The 26,995-nt window shown below is 32.7% G+C and overlaps 1 protein-coding gene across 1 annotated transcript; it reads left to right on the top strand.

Annotated features, from left to right (window-relative positions):
- Positions 1-1,260: 1,260 nt before the first annotated feature.
- On the top strand, positions 1,261-26,525 carry LOC133178370 (uncharacterized). Its single transcript, XM_061313105.1, has 9 exons — positions 1,261-1,368; positions 3,581-3,720; positions 16,640-16,764; positions 16,854-17,275; positions 18,254-18,307; positions 20,845-20,983; positions 22,820-22,935; positions 24,571-24,643; positions 24,801-26,525. Exons 1-9 carry the CDS (start codon positions 1,309-1,311, stop codon positions 26,465-26,467), a joined length of 2,796 nt encoding a protein of 931 aa, XP_061169089.1. The 5' UTR covers positions 1,261-1,308; the 3' UTR covers positions 26,468-26,525.
- Positions 26,526-26,995: the final 470 nt, after the last annotated feature.

The following is a 26,995-nucleotide window of genomic DNA, read 5'->3' as shown; positions in this document are numbered from 1 at the left end:
GGCCCTGGGGTGGTGGGGGCCCTGGGGGCGAAGCCCCCGGAAGCTCCTTGATTCTAGAGATTTTCTCGACGAAACTATGATTTACGCTTTGACAATTTTAGGGGGGGGGGGGCGCCGGGTGCGCCCCTACTTAAATCAGCCACTGGACTTGTTTTCTATTTAGTCGGCAGTGTTGGGGACTGTGAAATTTTTAGAGAATATTATTTTTTTATACTAATTGAAAGATTTGTTTCATTTTGTTCAGATAGCATTGAAGTTATGCTGAAATGCTCATTGATCTGTTATGGTTAATAAGGTTGAAAAACTACGGGTTTTTTTTTTTTTTAGGTTAGGTGGAAACAACTGTTATTTTCTTAATAATTATATTATGTGGTCTGTATACATTCTTAGTTTACAAGGAAACATTCCATTTTGACCTGAATGTTATTTAGTTATATATTATATATATATAGTGAATATCATCGCCAAGGAAACAAGGATATGATTTTTTTTACAATTAATTTTCTTTATTAATTCCTTGTGACTCGAACGATGCTGACGCACTTTACATAAATCAATTTTTGTTTAAATTCTTAAGGTATAAGAGATTACACTTAACATGAAAGCGACCATATGTTCGGATACAGGCAAAAACTCTTACAAATGACAGAAATATAATTATAATGACCAAACATGAAATTGATTATCTGTCCTCAGCAATGGAATCAAACTACCAAAGACATCCTATAACGTCCTTTACTGGGTGAACGACCAACCCATTTGTAGTTGGAATTTTTCACTTGGAGAAGAATTTGATTTATATGTGCCAGAGATATTTCGGATATTGTGTCAAGTTTCAGTTGTTTATCGACACGTTTTCTGACGTTCGGTATAACATCCCAAACTTTAACAGCTCAAACCATTTATAACGTCTTGTCCTGGCGCGTTTAATTCCATTGATTCTGTAACTCTTCAGTGCGAGAAATCGTTCATTACTATTGGACAAACTATCAAGACACGAAACTGCAATATTGCAATTCCTACACCACGAGTGCAAGTGTGCCTTATCACAACCCGATTTCAAGATAAGTCCGCAAAACCCGTTAATCCTTTTTATCCTGTTTTTATGTTATTTTGAGGTTAGCCTGCTCGGAAATCTACTTTTCTTTTGAGATAAAATAATACGATGAAGATGGGCAAACATGCGCGATTTGGATAATTAACTGAAAGGAATACGGAGTGTGTAGTGCAGAGGGGGATTTGATCCCAATAAATATACTTTATGTCTGCAAAAGAAATTGGCGGAGCTATTAATTAGAAGGTATAAAAATGAGCAAACGATGGATTTCTATGGGCAGAGGGAAAGCAAAGGAAGGCAGTAGTTTAAAGGTAACTTCTTGTCCAATCATATTTTTCAAATTGCGTCATTTTTCATTCCAAAAAACGCAAATAAAAAATTAATTCATATAATTACTATTTTATGCAAATACTACATGGATACGAAAATAAAAGTATTATATATTTCTCTCAAAATCATGACATTTCAAGATCAATTACATGTACCAATGTTAAAGTACGTTTTATTTATTTATTTATTTATCACAGAACAAAATGTTTTATAAAACTTTTTCTCAAGGTAGTTTTCAAAACAACAATTTTTTGTAGTTGGCAGATCAGTATTTTTTCAGAAAATTTATAATGATTTTATATATTGTATTAAAAATGTGTATATGGCTTCTGACGCAATCTAGAAATTAAAATGATTCAATGCAACTTGATTGAATATAATTGATTTCGTTAATGTATTTCTGAAATTCGACAATTAGCTTCCGACGGAAATTTCAAATTAGCCTTATGGAACGGTGGAGCGCGACAGATGTTGATGCGTTATAACTCCCGGATAGCGCTTGTTAATACCAATAATCGAATCGTCAATTACAATAAACGGGTCATTTCCTGTTACCTAGCCCTTTGCTTCAAACATCCATTCTAGCATGTGTGACCCCATGCCGTCTCTATAGAAAGTTGATCTTTTTACCATTAGTCTAGAAATTAACGGCAATTGATTTATTTTATCGATGTATTCATCAAATGACTATCTACTCGGAACTGATAACTAAAACAATTTGGTAAATGAAATACTTTGGAAATTCAGATCCAAAATCTGTTTAGGAATTTTATTTCTGCAGATAATGAAAAGGTATACTACTCAGTGTCTAGGTATATGGTGTAGATTTCCGCTTAGAAACCAATGTAAACAAAGAAAACCCAGATTAGGAGCAAAGAACACTGTCTAGAAATTATAGCAGGTGTGGAAATCCACATGCATTCTGTTTCTTGAAAAGCAGCTATTTCAAACATGCAAATATTTACACCAAATGTGTTAAAATTCTGAATTTTTTTTAGACCTGTCGATCTAATCACAAATCCTTTATTGAATGCTTCACATGCTAGCAAGAACTTCGATTTACTTGATTTCATTTTAGAATTTCTCATTTTTATTTTACTTCAGAAATATGTGTACATTTTAATTTAGTGTTCAATACAATTAAAGTGTATCTAGCTTCCACAAAGTAATAACAACGATGTTAGTGTTATACCGTAGAATAAGATAAAAAGCTTTAACCATTTTATAAATTAAAGCTTGCTGTAAATTAGCCCTTCTTCTCCTTTTTACCCCTATATTCTAAACTAAACTAAGATAACTTCAGATAGTACTTTATTGAAATAAGATGATAGATGTATATGTTATATATCTTATTTTCTTGTGTAATATTATTTTTGCTCGTTTGCACCTAAATGATGCGTTTTCCAAGTAATGACCCTATAACCATCTCTAAAACCTTGTTCAATATTGGCCTCTCACACAGCCCGCAGGAAGATCAGGCGCTGAGGAGAAGATAACAATAAAATTATAAGTCTCCAGACCACAATGATTAAACTCTAATGCTGCTTCCAATCGGATTACAGTACGGTCCAACAAGTCACTGACAGGTCACACTTTCTGCACCTCTGCACGGAGAAGAGCTCAAGTGCTTCCGGTCTCGGTGCCATTACTGACACCTCAAGAGACGAAGGAGGGTCCGCGCATCAAAAATATTCAAATTTGTCAGGGGGCATAGTTAATCCTTAAAGAATCAATGTACATTGAATAAATTAAATATTTTCATTACGACTTAATATATTTTTTATCGGTTTTAACACAGTTTTATTGTAACTTTTAAATTTGTTTTCACCATAGGTAATATCTTTATTGACGGAAAAGTTCTCATATATATGGTTAATTTAATTTAATTTTTAATTGTTAGCCTGCTTTTACACATAATAGACTTTGAATATATTATGTTAATTATTTTAGTAGAGGATAGTAAAACATGTCTACAGCGGTTACGGATTTTGCGAATTCGTGCTTACAAGGAACCGATCGATTTTCACACAAGAAAATAATGAATATGTTAAAAGATATAATTTATTATGGACATAACGAAGGTGTACTCAGCGATTTCATATATCTTTGTTTTCTTTATGTTTAAACATGCAATATTTTCGAACACAAAATTTACATACATTTTAAAAAGTAGCCTTTTATATTTTTCCTCAGAAACTAGCGGCTGGATCGCTAACATTTGTGAAAGCTTACTCTAGTGGACAGGCCAGTTCTGCTATTGACGGTTTAGAAGACGAACTTGAGGCTGAAATTCAGCGGGAAAAACAGACTGTAGCCACATCGGGATTCGCCAGGTAAGCATCACGTGACATGATGTCGAAAGCGTCATTACATGATGTCGAAATATGTGGTCTGTTTTTTTTTTTTTTTATGATTGTACCATAAAGGCCTTATACGCATTTCCACCTTTTTAAAAAAGTTCATCGGAGGCATTTTAAGGGAAGGAGATTCTAAATAAAGAACAAGAGGCCCATGGGCCACATCGCTCACCTGAGCACATTGGCTTAGAAAAAGCAGAAACAATTCTGTATTGAAAAAATTAAATATATAAATGGTCCCAATTAACCTCCCCCTGGGGACTTGATTTGAATAAACTTGAATCTACACAAACTGAGAATGCTTCCATATATCTATGACTAATCATGGCTGTAGATTTTTTTCCTATACATTTGATCTTCTATTGTGGCCCAGCCCTAACCCTACGTAATTTGAACAAACTTGAATCAACACTATCCAAGGATGCTTCTGAATTAATCTCACTAATCAGGGCTTTGCTGTTCTTGAGAAGATTTTTATTGATTTATCCTATGTATTCCTATGTACAGTGTAAAAATTTGATCGCCTATTGTTTCCCCACCCTACCCTCGGGAGTCGTGATTTGAACAAACTTGAATCTTCACTACCTAAGGATGCTTCTTTATAAACATGACTAATTATGGCTCTGCTGTTCTTGAGAAAAAATAATCTAAAGATTTTTCCTATGTTTTCCTATGTATAACTTTGATCGCCCATTGTGGCCCACCCTAGCCACCGGGGGTCTTGATTTTGAGCAAATTTGAATCTACATTACCTAATAATAATAATAATAATAATACTTTATTTAAAGAGGGTAACCCGATTAGTGCAAAGCACTAGTCTTCCTCGGGGCCCTCTATGCATGTATAGTACAATTATAAATAAAACAATACAATATTCAGGAAAAAAATACAAGTACATGACATAGGTGAAATACATTTTTAAAAAGTACTAGTATATCTTATTAAAGCATATATATAAGATACAAGTTAAGAAATGTTGCGGCCATTAATAATAAATTTTTCTACATTTTTACGAAAGGATTGTGTAGCGTGAAAAACGTATATTTAAAGGTAATTTATTCCATAAACCAAAGGATGCTTCCATAAAATATGACTAATCATGGCTTTGATCGCCCATTGTGGCCACCCTAGCCCCGGGTGTCATGATTTGAGCAAACTTGAATCTATCCTACCTAAGGACGCTTCCACAAGTTTCATATTTTCTGGCCCAGTGGTTCTTGAGAGGAATTTTTAAAAGATGCCTCTAATTTTCATTATTATCTCTCTTGGAAGAAAGTGTGGCCCTTTATTTGAACAAACGTGAATCCCCCTTACCCAAGAATACTTTGTGGCAAGTTTGGTTAAAATTGACCCTGTGGTTCTTGAAAAGAAGTCGAAAATGTGAAATGTTTACATACGAACAGACAGACAGACGCCGGGCAAAATGTGATCAGAAAAGTTACTTGAGCCTTCGGCTCAAATGAGCTAAAAAGCAGAATTTATTCTCAAAGCACAATAGATTCAGAAAAATAAAATAAATTGAAAATGTTCATCGAACACATTGATTTTTATCAAATAATGTAAATAAACAACAGAATCATCGTCGAATTTAGAAGGTGGCTTGGTGGAGGTGGTGGTGGGGGTGGGGGTGTAAGTTAAATAATACCTGTAGTTTGGAATGGTGACAGGATCACAGGATCTTTACTTATTACCTTTTCTTCTATGATTATAGACTGCGAGATTTAAATGGAAAAGTTTCGCTATAAATTAACGTTTATTCGTTCATTAACATTTCTGTTTTCATTTTTTCTTACATGACTACACCATGTACACCCACACCGTAGTCCGGTAATAATACATGTATATCTATAACCTTATCTTTCAATCAATGATTATACCTTAAATAAGAACTAGTTCATATTTCTCGATCTATTAATTGAAAAGAACGTTAGAAATATTTTTTTCAGCATTTTTTAGATTTATTTATTTATTTATTTTTTTTTCAATTATTCTGCTTTTGTCGTTGATAACTTCGTTAATGGTGTGCAAATTAATTCTCAACTCTCTATCATTGAATGGATCACTCATTGATTTGTCGCCTATGACATCAGAGCAGCATGGTACCGAAATCCGATTGAAATATGCATAACACCATTTTATTGAATTTCAACTCTCAATATCGCTTGAAATATGCTTTCAACAACGTTTACTGTGTCTTTCTGAATCATACAAAGTAAAATGATGAGGTATATGTAAGTATATATGAAAAATATTCTGAAATTTGACATTCATCAAAAAAAAGAAGACCTTTACTGAATGGAAAAATTCTTTGAAAAGATACAATACAAATGGACACGCAGCTTTGTATTTGAAACATTGATCCCTGAAATAAGAAAGAAAGAGAAAACAACTTAGACCTATACTGCTTTTATCGGTCTCATAGCGGTTCCATCTGCTGTAGAAATACCAAACTTTTTAAACATTTCACACAAAAAAGGACGGTTGTGTAATGTCTTTGGATTTTTATGTTGTTTTATGTTATTTTCTATGAGAGTAGAGAACAAGGAATCTACCACATGCCGACTGAGGTTTTCAAATATCAAACAAAACCCAGAGAGTAACCATTAAATCTACAAACAAACAGTTATTTAAGTTTTTAGAAAAGACTGCTTATATTTCTTTCTATTGTTTAGCTTTTTTTTTTCAAATTTTATATCAGATAGATTTCACATAGATTTACTATCATTTGCTGTTTTCAGAAGACCCTCTTACGATTAGCTATGGAATGATATCTTTCGGAAGATGAGATTTGAATTGCATGTTTTAGATATTTTACGAAGATATTGCAAGAAAAATTACGTTCTGGTAGGAAATGCATATTACGTACTTTTAAAGCACCAGTAAAGATTAGTGAACACGATTATAACCGGAGTACAGTTCATGCTTCAAATAAAATCTAAAAGACGTGATTTTAGCAGATAGATATAAAGTAGAATAATGGAAAAGAGTAAGAATAATTATTGCTATATCGTGGCAATTACCAGCATTACCAGATTAAAGTACAGTCATTATCCCCCTATCTAATAATCTTCATCACCCTTGTACATAACTTCTATACAGTCTTATCATCTGTTATACACGATCCGAGCAGAAGATTCCACCGCCAATAAAAACATTATCACCTCGCCTGATTACCGCTAGGAATTTGTGTATTTATTATTAAAATTGATTCCTATTCAGCCCCACTCCTGTTGATTTCTGTGTAGGTTAAGAACTTCAGATATCGTGATTACCAAAATCAATTGAAATATTATTAATTTCTTATATCTCTGAAGGAAAGCCTAGTGGTAAAGGGCGTACACTTTGCTTATCCCGAGGCCCGGTTCGATTCTCATTCGCCGCGCCGCGTCAAACCTAAGACGTAAACATAGGTAGTGACTGTTTCTTCGCTCTTTCACAAGTAGTGAAAGTAACGGGTCTTTCGGACGAGACCTTAAAAACCGAAGTCCCGTGTCACGGTACTCATTGGCACGATAAAGAACCCCCACTGTTCAATGGTTCTGAGTGCCGAGTATAGGTCTACATTTGAAGCCCTTCACCGGTATATGGTGACGTCTCTATATGAGTGAAAAAATCTAAAATGGGATGTAAAACAACATACTATCAATCAATCTTATATCTCTGGACAAATGAGATCCCTAACCTCATTAGAAGCTCACCAGTTCGTTTTAAATCCGTTATGTTTTTCATTAATTGTTTGCAAAGTAACTTTATGAAGACATTTGTATATTTTCCTCATCGCGAATTTAAATCTGTCTTTTGTTTGATGTATTGTTATATATATATAAAGCTAATTAGTATAGCGAATAATCTGATCTCCTTTATCAAAGACTGCCTTAAACCAACGACAAATATTAATTTTCTTCAGTAAAGACAACATCGATTTCTTAAATATAAGTATTCAACTCTTGAGTATTTCTGTTCAGTGCGCAATAGACATAGATCAAATGATCATTTAATGCTACGTGAGAATAAAAAAAAAACAATATTTAATTAGCAAAGATCAAATGAAGGCACGGAATTGTTTACAATATCAGTCCTCGATCGATTCATGTATGATCACTGCTCAAGTTCTTTATGATATGAAATGTCTGCAAACTAGGAATCTGTTCAAATCACAAAGATACTAAAATTTCATATTTTCCATCTTTTTTTTTTTTTATAAATATGAAACATGTAAAACAAATCAAACTACTTAGTTCTCAAGAGATATTTATCTGATATTAATTTTATTGTACAATTTTGACGCGCCAAATTAACACATTTTGCGATTACAATGTATATGGTATATGTATTTATTATACTATAATAACAAAAAGCTTCAATTTTAGTACAATCTCAAATAACAGGGTATATATAGTATCGATATCTGGAATGTATTTGGCTTCCTTCGGGAATAAGTGTAATGATATAGAGTTCTTCATAATCAAAAGTTGTGGGATCAAAATAAGCACAAAGATACACAAAGGACAGGAAGTGCCCATTATTTTGCTCTTAATTTTCTTGTATTTGTTTGGAAACTTTATGCCTATTTGAAATTTTCAAACAGGCTTAGAAGAAAAAAGTGTCAAAATTTGATTACAATATAAGAAAAGAAGAATATGATTTCAAACACATGGTTGAATTCCGTATTTGTTTTTAATCTAATTTATAGGGTTTTTTTCCAGGATTTTAAGATAATAGCTCCTAAATAAGGCGAAGCTGTTAATGGGTTCTATAATGGGTTTTTTTTTTTTTTTTTTTTTTTTTTTTTTTTTTTTTTCATGTAATCCCACTAATCAAAACAAAAGGACAACACTTTAGTCACCATGTCTCGTCTGCTCTTCAGAGGGAGATTTTTTTTGTAAAAAAAAATATTTCTGTATTCCCATAGAAAATAATTACCCCATATTGTGGCCTCACTCTAGTCCCAAGAGCTCATAACTAGCCTTCCTTGAATCCTCATATCAGGTAGCTATTGATGTTGAATATCAATATGACTAACGTGACTTTGTTGTTCTGGAGAAGAATTTTTCCGATATGTATGTACTATTTAAAATTTGATTCACTCTCATCTCAGGGTTCATAAATACACATGTAATTTGAAAATACAAGTATACTCGAATCCACATGGTCGACTTTGGAATGGTTGCATATCAGTATGAATAAGTGTGACCCTGCTACTCTGAAAACGATTTTTCTTACATTTTCTACATATTCCAAGGTAAGACTTGGAGTCACTTACCCCAGAGACAATGTTTTGAAGAAATATGAATCTGTACTACAATTGAAATGATTGCATTTTTATATGATTAGTGACCCTGCTGTTCTTCAGACGAGGATTTTCAAAGATGTTTTCCCCTATAACTTTGATCCTCTTTTGTTGCCCTACCTAGAGTTGAACAAATTGAAATCTTTACTTTTTAAGGCAGCTTTCACATAAGTTGTGTCTTGTTTGGCACAGAGGTTCTTGAGAAGATTTTTGACACGATCCCACCCTAAATTTGTTGTTTGTAAGAAAGAAATATGGTAATTAAAATACACTAATTACACTTTAAGGGTTTATCACTCACATATAAAGTATTAGAATTTTTTATTATTATTATTATTATTATTATTATTATTATTATTATTTTTATTTTTTATTTTTATTTTTATTTATTTATTTATTTTTTTTATTTTTTATTTTTATTATTTTTTATTTATTTATTTATTTATTTTTTATAAATAAAAAAAAAAGTATTAGAATTTTAATGTCAAAGTAAAACAATCTTTAAATGTGTTTCCCTTTTTCATGTTCATGGAAGGGTTCAAATGAGTCTTGTATTGATTTTTGTAAGACGGCACAAAGAAAATGCTTACAAATTGTGCTTTGTACAAATGAAAAATGAGCTTTAATTTTTTTTAGCTTTATCCTTATCATGTATATTTACTGACTTATGATGAAAAAAAAGATACCTTCTTTCTTTATGTTTTTCAAGTCGATATTTTGAAATTTTGTTCATATATACCAATACAGTGAAAGATTCAGATTTTTCTGTGAAGATCACGAACGGTGATCATTCTCAAAATCTATTTCATTAAACAATACAAATTATGACCAAAGCCAACATGGATCCTTGAAAACAGAAGTCAGATCAGGTGCCCTGGAATAGTAAGCATCCTCAGTCGACATTTAACACCCGCCGTTTGCTCGTTGCCATAATCGGGTAAACGGAAAAAATCCGTAGACAATTCAGTGTGTAAATAATGACCTAAAAATTGTATGAAAGACTCAGTCAACATTCTACTTAATGACAGACTGTATTTGCAAACAAGATCATTGTATCAACCCTAGAATTTGCGAAATATTAACTTTAAATGAGAATGTTGATATCCTTGTATCATCAATTATTTTTCAGTAGCCTACTTCTTTTTATAAGTTGTTTTAAACAATATGCGTACACATGTAGAACATGCTCTGGTGTCTCGAATCAACTGGGAAACATAAACACCATTTGCAGCTGATAATGGTATATTGGACTTTTGCGAGAAGCACTGACTTTTACAGTCGACGGCTGACTTTGACATTTAACCCTGCCTTATGTACGGATGTACGGAATTGATAAATGATAAGAAAACCTAATGGTGGTTATAGGTATTTTGTTTGGGTTAAACATGATTAACTGGTATGTAATCAACGCAAGAGATGATGGGGCCAGAATTACATAGCTCAAATTACCTTATTCGTGAGGGTAAGTATCTCCTTTCAATATCATTTCCTGAAGGAATCAAATAAGGAAGAAAAACATTCCGGAAGGAAAACTAAGCAAGAGTTAGTCGATGTGGGAAGGGAGGGGGTTGAGGATAGGGTGGTTGCCATTCCCTTCCTAGATAACGTAATATGTGCTTTGAAATTGCCCAGTATTATCGTTTAATTAACTGTTAAGCTTAATATTTATATCTCAAAAGAGCTTCCATATACTGTCCTAGTGTAAAAGTAAGCCGTCCGATTGCAAAAGTCCATTACTACATGAATAAGAGAAATTGACGATAGTTAAATTCTTCATGTGATTCATAAAGTTTAGTTGTCAGTTTGCCATCAATGTCTTTCTCTAAAACATCCAAATATGAAACAGATGCATATGTCAGACTCTGTGATGTCTCTTTTTCGAGTTCAATATGATATATCGAATCAACGTAGGGATGAAACTGAATATTGTAAGTTGATAAAACTTCGATATCTCTTAAAGTCTAATTGAAGGCCACAACAAGAGACTTCTTTTTTTCATGTACTAACCCTTTTTTAAATAAACCCTGCTTCATTTGAATACAAAAACAGGTCTGCCAATAGCTGGGTATAATAAGTACAATATAATAAGTAACTTTTCCCAAGATATTAACAATGTAATTGTAAAAAGGAAATCTATTGAATTCAGCAAATAAGGCAGCTGAAATTACAGGTTCAGTGTTCTAATCGACACAAGATTCAAGTGATTTAGTTTAATTCATGCAGTGTACCTTCTAATGTTATTACTATCCTGAATTCACAGATCCAGGAAATTTCAAAATTCCCTCAGAAGTAATAAATCTAGAAAAAAAACGCTGTGTATACACATTTTTTATGGCGGAAAACTGAAGATTATATAGGTATATCGGACTTTTATATAAACAATACTGTTACATGTATATTAGATTTTTAATTGCCATTTGTATTGCTAAAGCAAAAACTACTGCATTTTTGATACCTTACATTAGCAATGTCGAGACTTCTGCGATCATTCTACAAGACAAGCATAATCTGCGTCCTAGATTATATTATGTAAGGATTATCCTTGAAAATAGTTAATCTTTTACTAATTTTAATCATTGTATAGACTTTCCTATTATGGTTTGGATGTGTAAATACAAAATTATGCACATTGTGCATCTGCTCAAATAGAATATTAATATTGTTGCTTTAAAGTGAGAACATAAAAACTGTAAAGTATGGTTTTTATGGCTAAAAGTTTCAACATTGGACACTTTTGATCCTTGGACGAAATTTCAGAACATTCCTTTCATTAATTTTTTCAAAGTTAAGTAACCTCACAATAGTAACTGAACAAAATAAGTTAAATAACATAATTTCAAAAAGGAGATTAAACCTTAGTGAAGACTTAGTTTTGTTTTATCCATTTTCTTCTCTTCAGTTAATATCATTGATAAAGTAGGTTCAATTTATACAAGTACATAGATACAGTACATAGCCACCATTTCGTTCTATTGAATTTTTGGGTTCTTACATATAATACCGTGCACTTCCCCCTCACTAAATCTCCACAATCTGCTTTGTTTATCGTCTTCAGTGATGTTTACATGATAGCCAATTGGCATCAAATAAACAAACTCCTAGCATGCACTCCTGCCATAACGTAAATTTCACCTTTACAATCGCCTTGTAATTACCCTGATCAACAGACAGAGGGGTTCTGTATTGATCAAATTCCATTTCACTTAATATCGTAGCCTCTTCAGTTCGAACTTCTCATGAAGGAATTGAGTAACCTTGATCTGAATGGAAGCATCATTATCATGTTCTCGAGTTTTCCTCTGATCCAGAAAAAAAAAATCAGTATTGCTTCTTTTCTTTCTTTTTCTTTTCTTTTCTTTTTTGTTATAGACGACAAATAATCAACTTCTTGGAAGTGATACATTTCTTGTAGATAAATTAATGAATATTGCACTAGCTCATACAATTTTCTATGACTGTCATATTCCAATTTTGCACAAGAGAGATAGGGTGAGATAGTTCCCTATGAGAGGGATAGGATTACAAGGCAGTGTTAACTTTTGAATTTGTGGCTAATGACTTGTCTCCTTAAATGTTAATTAGCTCATATATTTTTTCTTTTTGTGTTGGTTTCTATGAATTATCACTTTATGACTTTGCCCAAAAGCTGAGAATAGATAATTAATTCTTTAGAATAATGATATTAACCTCAAAGTTTATATTTTCTTCGATTCTCCTTTGATTAAAGAACCCGTTCCTTCTAGTCAATGTAGTCTGAGAACTACAATTATTTTAGTTTAATGAAAACAGGGTAATAATTATTGTATACTACAACTGGAAAGAAAGGCATTAAACGACTTACCATCTATAGAAATCATATTTCACAAGGAGACTCACATTACCAAAGGGGTCAGTTTTATTCAAATGCACAGTTCAACCCAAAGTTTTGTTTTTTCGAAGTGTGTGCATTACTTACCTTCCAAGTTCAAATAAAGTGCAATTTGAAGTTTTGTCGAGATAAATGATGATAATTATGAATTAGGTATATATACATATTAAATATGTATTTCTTCCGTACAAAACTTCTTGATCATTTAACCATAGACATTTTTATTCCGATCAAGAAAAATATTTATGACCATTCCCTGTTTACTACAGGTAAGTTTTCTAAAAATAATATAGATAGTACATTAAGATATGGATCTATGGAGTAAATCAAACCTTGCTTATTAAGCAATATGTGTCATAACATGCTAAAAACCATTGTTTATCTCGATCAAATGCATCGTAAAGATTATAAACACACAAGCCCACCACGTGGTCAATATCTGATTACAAACAAACAGTATAAACATTTGGGAAGTCTTAATTGGTTATATGCATGAACAGCTACTCGATGTAAACAACTGAAAGTATTGAACTTAACATTGAACTCTGAAGAATTCCAATTTTCCCCCATATATGTTTACATTATATAAAGGTAATGTTTTGTTTGAAAAACCTTGAAAGTATTCTAAGATAAAAACACGGAATTCTCCTTTGTCGTGAGCCTCCTCACCATCAGTTTGAAAAGGTAAAATCAGGCAACTAATTTCAAAGTGAAAACCAAAAAGCCCTCGTATGGCAGCTAATGGCGAAGGATAAAGTTTTTCAAATGTAAGTCTTACCTTAAGGTCAAGAGATGAACAATATTGGTACCCAAAGAAAGGTCTTCGCACAAGAAATATGCCTTTGAAATATGAAAGCCCTAGCACCAACCGTTCAAAAGTTATAGCCAAGATCAAAGTTTGGTAAAATTTTACAAAAGTGTATCAAACTCCAAGATCAAGAGATCAAATATTTTGGTAACCAAAGGAAGGTCTTGTTGCAAGGACTACACATGTGAAATATGAAAGCCATAGCACCAACCAATCAAAAGTTATGGGCAAAGTTAAAGTTTTTGCGGACAGATTGACAAAAGACAGACGGACGGACAGAGCAAAAACTATGACCCCGAATCTTCGATTATGGGGGCGTAAAAATCAAATAAAGTCCTTATGATTTAAATAATTCAAAGGTAAGCATAAATGAAACTCTGGTTCGGTGGCTAATTTTCATAAAATTGTACATCTGCTTTGCGCGATCGAGGGAGATTGCAGTCTTCTTCGATCTCTATTAAAAGATATTTACTATATGTATTCAAATGTAACTTTCTGAAACGCTGTTGTTCTTTGTAGCTGTTCTAATCACCATTTGTTTTAAACTTAGGTGAGCATTGTCTATAAAATAGCTAGCTTAATCTAACAGAAGAAAAGAAAATGAGGAAAGCAGTATAGAGGCTATCTGTTATAAATTGAATAGTATGGAAAAACAGCTACATTAAATGTAATCTAAAATCCATGGGAATAAGATTTTTTCCATTGTGTTTTAGAGATAAAATTTAATCCTCTCGTTCATGGTCTCGTTCCTGTTTCAGTGTTATTGACTTTCAAAATCATACACATGTAGGAATCTACGGGGAAAATTGCAGCTTTGTTGTTCTTTGCCGATCTTGTGCATGTACGAGTTTTCCGTTTCTATTCTTATGTTCAATTTAAATACCTACTATGACACCATAGAGTGTTTCAACAACCTATATAAAGATCTGTGATATGTGTTTTACCATTTCTGATTCAGTGGTTCTAGAGTCAATATTTTTTAATTATTTCACAATATTACGTTTCCAATGTCTTAATCATCTTCCTTTTGCAAAGGCCACTTCTCTCCGTTTGAAAAACCCTTAATTTCCTTTGCTCAAAGATGCCTAGTAGTAAATTTGATTGAAATCCTAGAAAAGAAGTCAGTCAAATACAAAGTTATATCATAAGAGCTTATTTCAGAACTAGACTCAGGTAATCTCTAAAAAAGTCTAGACATAATAGACATAATTTTTATACAATCATACACAAAGTTAATACGAATACTTGTCATAGCATTTTTGAATGAATTATCAAGAATTCTGGTTATAAATCGCAAAATGTTTATGACATTTGTAATAATATTCTTATTACATGTTTCATGATTTACAAAAATAAAGTTACTTGTATTTCTCCGAGTTCATATAATTTTCTAAGATAATATCATATAAAGTCTAATGTATACTTCGAAAAGCAATAATAGCTTTTTTATATTTCAGCTTTTATAACAATCATCAGATGAGAGCACTGTACAAAAGAGATATAAGAAAATATATTGTGAAAATTCTATATTGCAAGCTCACTTCGACACAGTTGACCATTACGTATTGTCGGTGGAACATTGATGATAATGATTTTTGGCCTAACAAACCTAATAAATAGCATTCAGTTCCATTATTACGTACTTAGTCACATGGAAATAGACCAGAATTTCAGTGCACTGAATATGCAAGATTTTATTGAATATGACGGGGCATCGGGCGTTAAGCTAGGAAAAAACGACCAAATACAAAATAAAGTGTATTAGCAGAATCACACTGACTCTGTTTGCCAAATGTCTTTAAGCGATCGATAGGAACTCTTTGTCCTATAACTGGCGTTTAGAGGGCTTTAATATCTGAGTTATGAGACTGTCACACGTTTATTAGTTGGGAATGTCCTAACCATCAATAAAGTGATAAATCATTAACTTTTAGTCTAACGTAGTAACCATAATGCTTATTTTATTAAGAAAATACATTATGAATATTTTCGATCGAAAAAAAAAATCATCACACAATTTTGGAACGTGGTATAATTATCTGTCAATTTCGTCCTCAAAATGGTCCACCACAATTTAACCAACTGATAGTTCCTACATTCGATAAGGACACAATTACAAAATGTATATTAATATGTGAATAAAAATCTTGGTTTCAGGGTACAAAAAATAATAACCACATAGTTAAACATACCAGGCCATCACAGCAGGTTCTAGAAAGCAAAGTGTCTTAATGAAATTTGCTTTAGATTTAATGTATATTAGATTTGGGGGATACTTATTTGTATGTCTGCATTTAACTACGCATAATATGAAAATGCAGTAGGCTTCTTTATTTATATTTTACATATTCATATTTTTCGTCTAACAAAATAATTTGAAATATGCTTCTTCATAACACATTGCAGTAGTAATATTGTGTATGGACAAAGAAGTGACAAATTCAATTTAACCATATGAAAAATTCAACATTTTCTTTCAAAGTGGAGATTACTGAAATTATAGTTAGCACCAATTGTTTAATATCTTGCATGTTCCTTACTGATTTCGAATCATTAGCAACACAACCACTTACCAGACGAAAGCTGTTCTTTTGCATTCTTTGACAGTTCTGGATTTCATATTAATGGAAGCCTTTGAAAACTATGGACTTGTACTATGTAAATCTATAGAAAATGGGTAAAATATACTGTAAAATTACGCGTGTTCAATGCAAAAAACAAAACAAAACAAAAAACAAAAACAAAAAACACACATTAGGTACAAGGAACCTTAAATATGTCAGATGGCATTATAACCGTAATTTGAGAAGTTCATCTAAAAAGTTCAGTCAGCAGTCAGTGTAAGGTTAAATGCATATGATTTTCATATTCGTTAGATGACTTACAGGCTTAACAGATGGTTCTGTTAAATTTGAATTCTCTATTACAGATGGCGCTACAAAGGCAGCAAGGTGCTCCGCAGTAAATATATCTTGTTGATGATAGTGCTGTTAAACATTGTGGATTGCGCCCTTGTTCTTGGTGAACTCGTCCTTGACCTACATCATGTAAAAAGTATGTTAAGTCTATATCAATAGATTGTTTCAGAATAACTGGTAGATGTCATAAACCAGATTCAAACAATTGTTTTCTTTTTTTTCAAGATATCATAACAGACACCGAAACAATGTCCCTAACATTCCAACAGAATTTGTCTCTTAGATACCCAGACAGATTTATTGTAGAGGATACGAGACAGGGCTTACAAAAAGCTTACAACACTGTTCTTCAAGCAAAGTTATCATGGCCTTTAAAACACAACAACACGACATACAGACCGAAAAACGTAAACAATTCTTTTCCAACAATGCCGGCTATTCAAAGGCTAAATACATCCGAGAGTAAATTAGATATGAGACTTGTATTAGATCCTGGAGATCATCCTTCTAGAAAAAGAGTCAGACGGTCAGCTGTGAATGATGACGTCACCACAGGAAATCAGATCCAGCCCAGCAGTGTAGAAGAAAAGATTTCCAGTGCATTCCACGGACTCAGTCTTTTCATTGTTGTGGTCCTTCTAACTGAGGTGAAAATCGTTTGGATACATCTAAGAAAACAACACCAAACCAAGTTTTTATGAAGTTAAAAGGGTGCGATAGCTTATCGAAAAGTAACAGAATAAGCAGAGTAGTTAGACAGTGGGGTATTGACAAATAATCTTTACTTTTATAAGCTGCAATTTAAATTATTAGGCAAGATGCTTTCTAAAACAATGTTTCCTAAACTGACACAACGGATGCTTTTATCCGTGAAAGTTAATACAATTGGCCTTTGAAATACATGTATTCATAAAATACTAATAAATTATAGGTAAGAAAGTGTACACTGAACTTGAAATTAACCTGTCACTCTTACTTGCAATATAATATACTGGTAAATATTTTTTTGTCGCATCATTCGAGTCGCACCATCAAAACAGTAAATAAAAGGCAAGGGAAAATATAACCTTTGTCGAGTGTGTTATCGTAAGAAGAGAGGGGTCGGAGATGATAATATCAATATAAAAAAAAAACAAAATCTGGAAGAGTCTACCAAATTGTGACATACATTTTCTTTTTACATTTATTGAGATAAGCATAAAAAATATTCAGAAATGACTTTTTAAAAAGTGTTTTTAAGAAAAGGGTTATTTAGGAATAAATGACAAAATAAGGAATAGAAATGACAACATAAGATCTTAAAAGAAAAAAAGATTAAAAAAAAAGATATAGAATATTATTAGATTTTAAATCAGACATAACAACAATGAAAACGTCTTTCATTAGTTTTAAAATCGTTTTCAGTCAGTGTACATTTTTTTTTTACATCTGATGCAAAATGCTTATATTTTATCTTCGGAAATGAAATACAGGCCTTCATCACATACTGATAACAAAATTCATTTGAGTCTATCGTCGATAATACATCAATGTTTACATTGCACTCAGTCTTTTTTTTTCCAAGACATTTCTAAAGAATTGGATGTTTTCTATCAATTTCATTCATATTTATCAATATTTTTCAGACTGCCCTGAAGGTTGTCTGCTTTGGGAAGCACTTTTTCAACCAGAAGTTAGAGGTGAGTCAAGCTTTATTTATCTCTTTATCCAACATGGAGGTGATATCGTCCCCTGACAAAAAGCAACCATTAAAAGGGCTCGAATGGACGAGATTTCGTCTCATATCTCCCCACTGCAGCAAATTTTTATAGAAATAGATTGATTTCTGACACTGACAATAGATTAGAGCGAAAATAGAACGCAAAATCTTGGCATACATGTTCCCTTGTAATGTTTTTGGACACTGTTCTTTCCAGCTGTGTATAAAAGTTATTAATGACCCAATGAAGTTTTTTATGCTGATTATTGCTTAATTGTTCAAAAGGATCGACAATTAGTCATGCACATTTTGTTTGTTTGTTTGTTTGTATTGTTCAACGTCCCTCTCGAGAATTTTTCACTCATATGGGGACGCCACCACTTGCCGGTGGAGAGCTGCAAATTTTGACTTATACTCGGCACTCAGGGCCATTGAGCAGTGAGGGATCTTTTCCATGCCAGCACCTGCTGCGACACGGGACATCGGTTTATACGGTCGCATCCGAAGGACCGGTCTCCACAGTGGGATTCGAACCCGCGACGTAAGGATCAACTCCTTCCTCCGCCAGTCTAGAGCGAACGCCTTTTTAAAAATCTTTTATTAAATAATCATCATTATACACATTGCACTTTTTTAAAAACATTCAAGACAGAGATACAAATGCTTCATTGAGTGAGAAAAAACAAAAAAACAAGTAAGTCATAAAATAAATAATAACACCCCCTCTATATTTTGCTAGAGGGTTCTTGTATAAAATAGTTTATAGAATACATCACGTCTGTTTTCTTTGATACACAATTGATAGTAATTATATGAAATAAATTGTCCTAATGTGTATTTGCAAAATTTTGTTACATCCAACTTTTGTTGACTTTTAATTAGGGATGTCAACGAATATTCGAATATTCATTCTATGAGTTGATATTCGAATTTGATTTTAAGATTCGAATATTCGGTGTTTTTTCAGATTTCTTAAAAAGAAGTACTGTGATTTATAATTTTGATTAGAAAAGTGCTGGAATTATCCCTGTTTAATTTACTAGCGATCAATTTCGATCGCCTGATTTCTTTCACTACTTTCTTATCTTATGTATCTACTAAATTATTTTGTTTTGAGTTATGTGTTAAAGAATTATACAATAATGCTTTATGTATAATACAAAACGTCCTTTCATAGTTTTTATTAAATAAATACGATCGGATCTAGAATTTAGGACAACAAAACGAAAAACCTTCTTAGAATGTCTAAAAGACGTAGAGTATACTTACCAAAATAGATTTATATAATTGATCATTGAATGAATGTCCAATAGAATTAGTTTGTAATTAATATTGTAAAGGACCCAATTTCAGAATAAATGTGTGAATTACTTGATTATCTCGTGTTGTACATGATTTAAATTACATAATTTTATATTCATTATCGAGAAATTAGTTAATTACCTAGGAAAAATGTTTATGGAAATATATGTATTTGTTTATATTTTAAAAACATTGTATCGAAGATTATAATCATATCTCTTATTAGGCTGATAATTGTAATTAATTACACGTATGAAATCTAAACAGTATACGACTATCTTGCCTTTGGTAAGACGACTGGTTCCCCAGTTGAAGATACTATAAATACACATGTTTCATTTGTAAAATTGATACTTTTCTACATTTAAATCAATTATTTATTTCAAACATTGAGAAATATTACTTGGAATTCCTTATTGTACGCCTACAAAAGTCTTCATACAGTTTTACTTCCAATATAAGTATACCTACGCCAAACCTTTCATGAGAGTAGGATGATGCATTTTTAAAATAAACCAGATTTTATTCATTTTATCGAATATTCGAATATATTCGAATACTTTCATTGAATATTCGAATATGAATTATTGACAAAATTGACATCCCTACTTTTAATGAACATTTGCCTTCTTTTGTAAATACAGATAAAAAATTAACAAAAAAATGTATTAACATTCTTTATGCCCTCTGACAATGAAGAGAAAAACATTTTATCAATTTCTAAAGTATTAAATATTCTAACATCTACATCTTTCATTAAAATTTATAAATGATAAATAACAAAATTGTTTTTAAAATCCTGTAATTCTTTACAGCCAATAAACAGATGTATTATATCTTCAACCTCTAACACACAAATAGGACAAAAACTTGATTCTGTTTTACGCTCTAACCAATGCGCCACGAGGGCTAGCACTTTTTGAAATAAAATGTTTGAAATAAAATATGAACTAGATGCCAAAATATAATAAGGCTGTACAATTAATGTAGTTTAAAAGTAACAGGTAGGGATCTTGTTTATTTCCACAAGAGTATTTATTACATATGTCGGATGAATTTCAAAAGATTTCAAATGAAATGTTATGTATTCGACTGATTTTGTTCTTAGAATACCTTTATCTGTTCTTTGCATGTTTTATCTAAAATGTCCATCCTTAGGAGACGCCTGTTTACTTGTCTGTTATTATGATATGTATACATCAAATATCATTATAGGTATTCGATGCCTGTATCGTATTAGCTTCGTTCACAGTAGACTTTGTATTTGTAAATGGAATGGCGGCTGACGATATTCAAGACTTTGTTTTCATCCTGGCGTTTATGTTGCCATGGGGAGTGATCCGAGTTGTCAACAGTAAGTGTCCAATTCGTCTGTAGAAAAGCAGAATTACAGTCTGCATGCTTTTATCATTATTAAAGATTATTTCTTATTGCATGCAGACATTTTATTGTAATGGTCACACGGAAGGTGTGTCATGTATTATACTAGAACTATCCTTGACTAAAAACAAACAAATCACTGACTGAAAAAGACCACAGATGTATAGAAAATATTAAAGAAGAAAAATCAACACTGCAGCTTGAAAACGATTGAATTGAAACTGAATATTATAAATAGCACAAAAAGCATATTTTTTTGCATCAAAGACAATGACTGACGTCATGGGACAGCTTTCCACTGACCGGCAACTGTTTTATCAAACCTTGAAATCTGATAATGACAACATGCACGTCAGCTTCTACATCACAGGCATCGCTGAGAAGAACAGATCGAACATCTAGAACGGATTCTGCATGATCTTAATCAACAGATCTTATGTCATTGCCGTGTGCAGAACGATAAATTTGATACCGATGGAATTCTGCACATACAGAAAATAGAAGTACATAAAAAAAAATTCAATGTTTAATTATTATGTATCGAGCCTATCCAGCTTTCGTATGTATCAAATATTATAATCATGGTAAATTTTATTTTTAGAATAGAAGATGTCTCAACTTTTTCATATAAAAATACATGCATATCCTTGAAAAAGAACTTTTGAACTATTATTTCAAAATTAGATGTATTTGATGAGACTAGACTACTTAGGTACTTTATTTTAAAGGCTCGGAAATTTTTCAGAGAATTATATATATATATATATATATATATATATATATATATATATATATATATATATATATATATATATATATTCATTGCCAGCAGAATTATAAGAAGTCTCTTGCTTTGGCCTTCAATTCGACATTAAGATATATCGACGACATTTCATCAATGAACAATATTCAATTTCAATCTTTCGTTGATTCGTTACATCCCATTTTAATTCAAAATAAAAGAAGCCAAAGAGTATGACTCATCTGTTTAATATTTGGATGTTTTACTAGAGAGAAACATTGATTACAAACTGACAACTTTATAATGAACATGAAGAGCATGTTCTACGAACGAACAATTTCTAAAACAATGCAAGCTATTGACAAAAAACAACAACAACGTATAAATCGAAAATTTTGCGAGGATTCAATGTTGGCATTTTTAGCGAGGGTATGGAGATCGTTAAAATTGAATATCGCTAACAATTCATTCTGCATTGGAGGCTACTGTTGTTTTTTAGGCATCATTAAATCGCTAGAATTAATACTGATTTTTAAGGAAAAACCGCTAAGTTGCGTTTCGCTAAACATTTACTTATAAGGTAAGTTGATGATACAAGGATATTAAAGCCAATGTTTGAAACAATGACCTTGTTTGCAACTACAATCTGTCCTTGGGTCGAAAGTTGACTGTCGTCTTTCATACAAATTGTTAGGCCATTATTTTCACACTGAATTGTCTACGAATTTTTTTTCCCATTTACCCGATCATGACAAGGAGCACAAGGCGGGTGTGACCGGTCGACAGGGGATGCTCCTGCATGGCACCTAATCCCATCTCTGTTTTTAGGGGTCCATGTTGGCTCTGCTCACATTTATATTTTTTAAATGAACTTTTTAGAATGATCACTGTTCACTATCTGCACTCTTTCATTCTAAAACGTGTACTTGGATGATAAAATTATTGTAAATCATATTGGACAGGTTAAGCATCATTCGAATTTTATTATGCTACCATTGTATTTTCGGTAGTGTGTTATTTTTACATTGATTATTGTTTATTTACACAGGATAATAAATTTTGTTCCAGGTTTGGTTGTTGCAGTACGTGATCATGAGCACTTTCGATTGAAACTTCTTTACACACAGAAAAAGAAAGTTGAACAGGAAAACAAACAGCTCCGACAAGACAAGGACAAGTGCGCTGTATGTTTATTCTATTGTTTGTTAATCTTTAGTTTGTTAATCTTTAGTACCAAGAAAATCTTGCATACTTTTATAACAATTGTTTTAATCTTTCTGACAAATCAAAAAAGTAGTTTTTTCTTCTGTCCGGAAAGTCCAAGAAATTGAGTTTGTACTCAATAGTCTTTTCTTCAGAATTAAGATAAAAAGTAAATTCGAATAGAACATTTTATTGGCAAAGCTTATGCATGCATATGGATATTATAAACTTTGAGAGGCAAATTTGGAAATGTTTGAGTAATTGTCGAAAAATTCTAGACGCAATCGCTGTTGCTTTTTTCAGGAATTTGGATAGACAAATCAACCAACTTGTATCGTACGAAATGTATGTTTCCTTTTTGTCGGTCATACAAATAAAATGTATATAAAAAATAGAGTCTTTATACTTAGATAAATTGTACTTCTTATTGGCACTTTCTATATATGACTGCTAACAAATTTGGTTTGAGTTTACATAGACAATACGAGTTCTTACAATTGTTCTTCATTAGCGCTCCATTAGGACCTGACCTGTCGCCGCTATAAGTTCAGTAATCTACTTTACAATAATACGTTCTGATTATAAATACTTTATTAGGTAGAGGCAGTTACTTGTACTGTAGACAATCAATTTTTAAGGTCCTGGAAAAAATCAGCCAAGGAATCGAATGCATATATACGAATCTTATGTGATTAAGCTAGTTGTCGACTTAATGTTTATAGAGTTTCCAGAAGATTTGAATTAATTTTATAGTCTAAAGTAAATTTATTTATGTTAACAATATATAGGAATACTATCAAAATTGAACCAGTTCACGTACACCTTAGCCCTTTTTAAACACACACTGCACTTTCCAACACCGTTTTGTGTGACCTTTATAAATGTCTAAAACATAACATATGTTGTCTAGCAAAATGTAGTTTAAGGTCAACAATTCAAACAGCGTACATTTTCCAGATTTCGTATCTTCTGAAATGTGACAGTTTTCGCGCGCTAGGTTGCCCTATCAACACATACAGCACACTATCAATATCGTTCATAAACCTCAGGTATAAAGGAAATTGATTTGACATAAAATCTTCAGGCCACCCACAAATCACTCCAAGATTCTTTGTTTTTTAATATTGTTTACTGATAAAGTAATTAAAGCTATTAAGTGCACACAATGAAAATTGACAGATACACAGAAGAACACTTAGATGAGCAGCCGACATCTCGCACGGCGCCCGGGAAATCTCCGCTTCAGTTTTCTGATCCGATTAATCTAGATTAGGGACTCCTGCAGAGTCTTCAAATACAATATACTTAGTAGCTTGTATATGTACAGCGAAATGTTTTTCCTCACATTAAATATCTTCGTGTTTTTATGATTTGAAAATAAATTACTATATCTCCATAATGTTCTACTCTAAATCTTGGGTCAGAAAGTCTGTACATTTACTAGTATATATATTTATTTTTACTTATCTATTTATTTATTTAATTAATTTGTGAATACAAAGAAGAAATTAAGTCATTGGTGCTCGTCCTAGTGCTCTGCATTAATTGTAAAATGCTTATGACCACCATGTGCAAATTTGGTATCACAAATACAAAAAAGTTATGTTATATTGTAGGAACAGCTAGATTCCATGCGAAGGCTTTGTCTTGCTGAAGGAATTGATGACTGGAAAATTCAACAAACCATCGGTAAATTTTCTTTAATATACAACGAATATCAATTATAAAATAAAACTGAGTTAGGATTGCATAACATATAAGAAATATACAGGAAGTAGGGGCACTGTATATGAGGAGAATATCTTAACAATTGACCAATCTACAACACTGAATTAATTATTTTCAGCCCGGCAACCAGTGAAACCTGGAAAGGGAATTATGGGATCCTTTGCAAGTCTCGCCCTCGGTGCACTAGGGGGACACAAGTCAAACGGATCCAGTTTCTGGAATCTATTGGCCACCCCCAAATTACGACGTGGGAAATCAGAGGAGTGGGAGGGAAAGACTGGTGTCCAGATTAAAGAGGACACAAGATCACTGAGGTACACGGAGAGGGTGTGGACAGTAGCCGGAACCTCTGATCTTCATAAGAAAAACAAAAAAGCAAGGTCATTGTCACACCAGAGCACAGCCGACAGCGATCCAGGAACACCCACAATCATTAAGGGGAGGCTGAAAGCCATCAAGAGATTCTTGAAGCGCCAGGATCCGGTGGATAACGCATCATTTTCTTCAATGGATACTGTAGAGAAGGACTCTAAGTGCTCTTTGAACAACATTACGCCATCTGAGAACTCTTCTCCACCGATAAGTTTTGAATTCGACAGTATGGACGATATTGACCATCACGTGTCATGCTCTCCCACGTGCGAGATTATAAATGAAGTCTCACGTGAAGTCAGTTACACCGACAGCCATTCTTACTGTGATCGAAGGGAAAGTACCAAATCGTGCTCAGAACCGAATGAAGGGGAGAATGCGTACTTCCGGAGAAATAGCAGTAAGAAGTCTTTCCGAGATTCACACAGGACGAGTTCTAAACGACGGCGGGAGGGACTAAGCATGCGTCGTTGTGAATCTAACCCAGAGGAAGATTCTGGAACAACAGTGGAGAGAATCATTTATGATATTCCAGATGAATCAAAGGAAGAAACTCTGGACAACAATGAAAAGGTGCATTTCTATAACAGCTCTGAAGAACAAACTGAAAGTAAAAGTACAGAAACAATCACTGCAAGTTCTGAAACAGAAAGTGAAAATACTCAACAACAGAATGGTTTGTTATGCAATACAACACATGACTGTCCGCTTAACCAAAAGAATCAAACAGATGACAATATCAAAACAGATCAGAATGTTCACCCTGACAAAAATAAGGACATCATCTCAGAGAATGAGACGAATGATGATTCAAAAGAAAAATGTAGACTTCAAAATACACCACAGAGTTCCTTTGTAATAAATTTTAAGAAAGATCAGCAAATGAATGAAAGAAGGCGATATGAACCTAAATTTGACAAAAGATTACTTCCAAACTTTCCTAGAACGTTGAATATTAAGCCATATGCAACACTACGTAATCCTAAATCCATTCTATCAAAATCCAAAAGCGAGGATCGTAATGTGATATGCAATGGTGACGTATCGACAATCAAAGAGTCTCAGACCGAGAATAACAATGAAAAACCTGTCTCTGATACAAACATTCAAAAAATCGTAAAAAGTAAATTGGAACGATCTCAAAGTATCAATGACGAAAATGCACTCAACAGTGACCTTACTTTCTTACTAACATGTAGAGTGTGCGGTAAGTATAAGGACCAAAATTTGAAAATTTCTGCTGTATGTTCGTGCACATCTGACATTTTGCTGCATTCCGACAGTGCTAACTGCGAAGAACACATGTCCATGAGCGGTCGTCTGAACGAAAGTTTGAAGAGAAATGAGAGCAGTTGTGATGATAATGACGTTTGTGAGGATGATGACGTCATGCATCCGCTGTTAAAAAAATAAACATTGAAAACAAATCAGGGAGGTTGATCCTATTGATTTTTTAAATATCAATATGCAATATATGGAACACTTTTTAAATATGATTATATAAAAACTTTCTGTTGATGTTTATTTTGATTATATTTGAGAAATAGTACAAAACTTCTGGTTCCCGAGTATTACCTGCTACAGGATGTGTGGCCTCGTATAACCCTCAAGTATTTTGAAACTGATTTAGGGGGAATAGCTGTTACCACTAATGATATTCAATTCACTGGACCAATAATATATAATATTTTTGTTTTACTTTGCATTTAATGTTAAACTTCTGCAAAACACATGAACCATGTAATACGAAGAACAGATAAAAGCGACACACGGCTTGTTGTTAAAAATTCAGGCGTCCAATCACAATCCTCCATACATGATTTGAGAACAAAGAAAGCGCACGAAAGTAACATAATTCACGGCCCTTTGTACCCCATTTGTGAGCTAGTTTCAGTTGTCTATTTGGATTTATCCCACAAATCACCAAGATTATAACCAATA

This window comes from Saccostrea echinata, unplaced genomic scaffold (genome assembly GCF_033153115.1).
Source record: "Saccostrea echinata isolate AGI-Se365-2 ecotype Australia unplaced genomic scaffold, CSIRO_AGI_Sech_v1 ptg000001l, whole genome shotgun sequence".
Taxonomy (NCBI): Eukaryota; Metazoa; Mollusca; class Bivalvia; order Ostreida; family Ostreidae; genus Saccostrea; species Saccostrea echinata.
Note: the sequence above shows the minus strand (reverse complement) of the source record. Positions and strands in the feature narration are given on the sequence as shown.

Excerpts from the sequence above, each read along its gene's own strand:
- LOC133178370 (XM_061313105.1), top strand. The coding sequence starts at position 1,309 with ATGAGCAAACGATGGATTTCTATGGGCAGAGGGAAAGCAAAGGAAGGC. Across the intron at positions 1,369-3,580 it reads AGGAAGGCAGTAGTTTAAAG|AAACTAGCGGCTGGATCGCT; the intron begins GTAACTTCTTGT and ends ATTTTTCCTCAG. Across the intron at positions 16,765-16,853 it reads TGACCTACATCATGTAAAAA|ATATCATAACAGACACCGAA; the intron begins GTATGTTAAGTC and ends TTTTTTTTCAAG.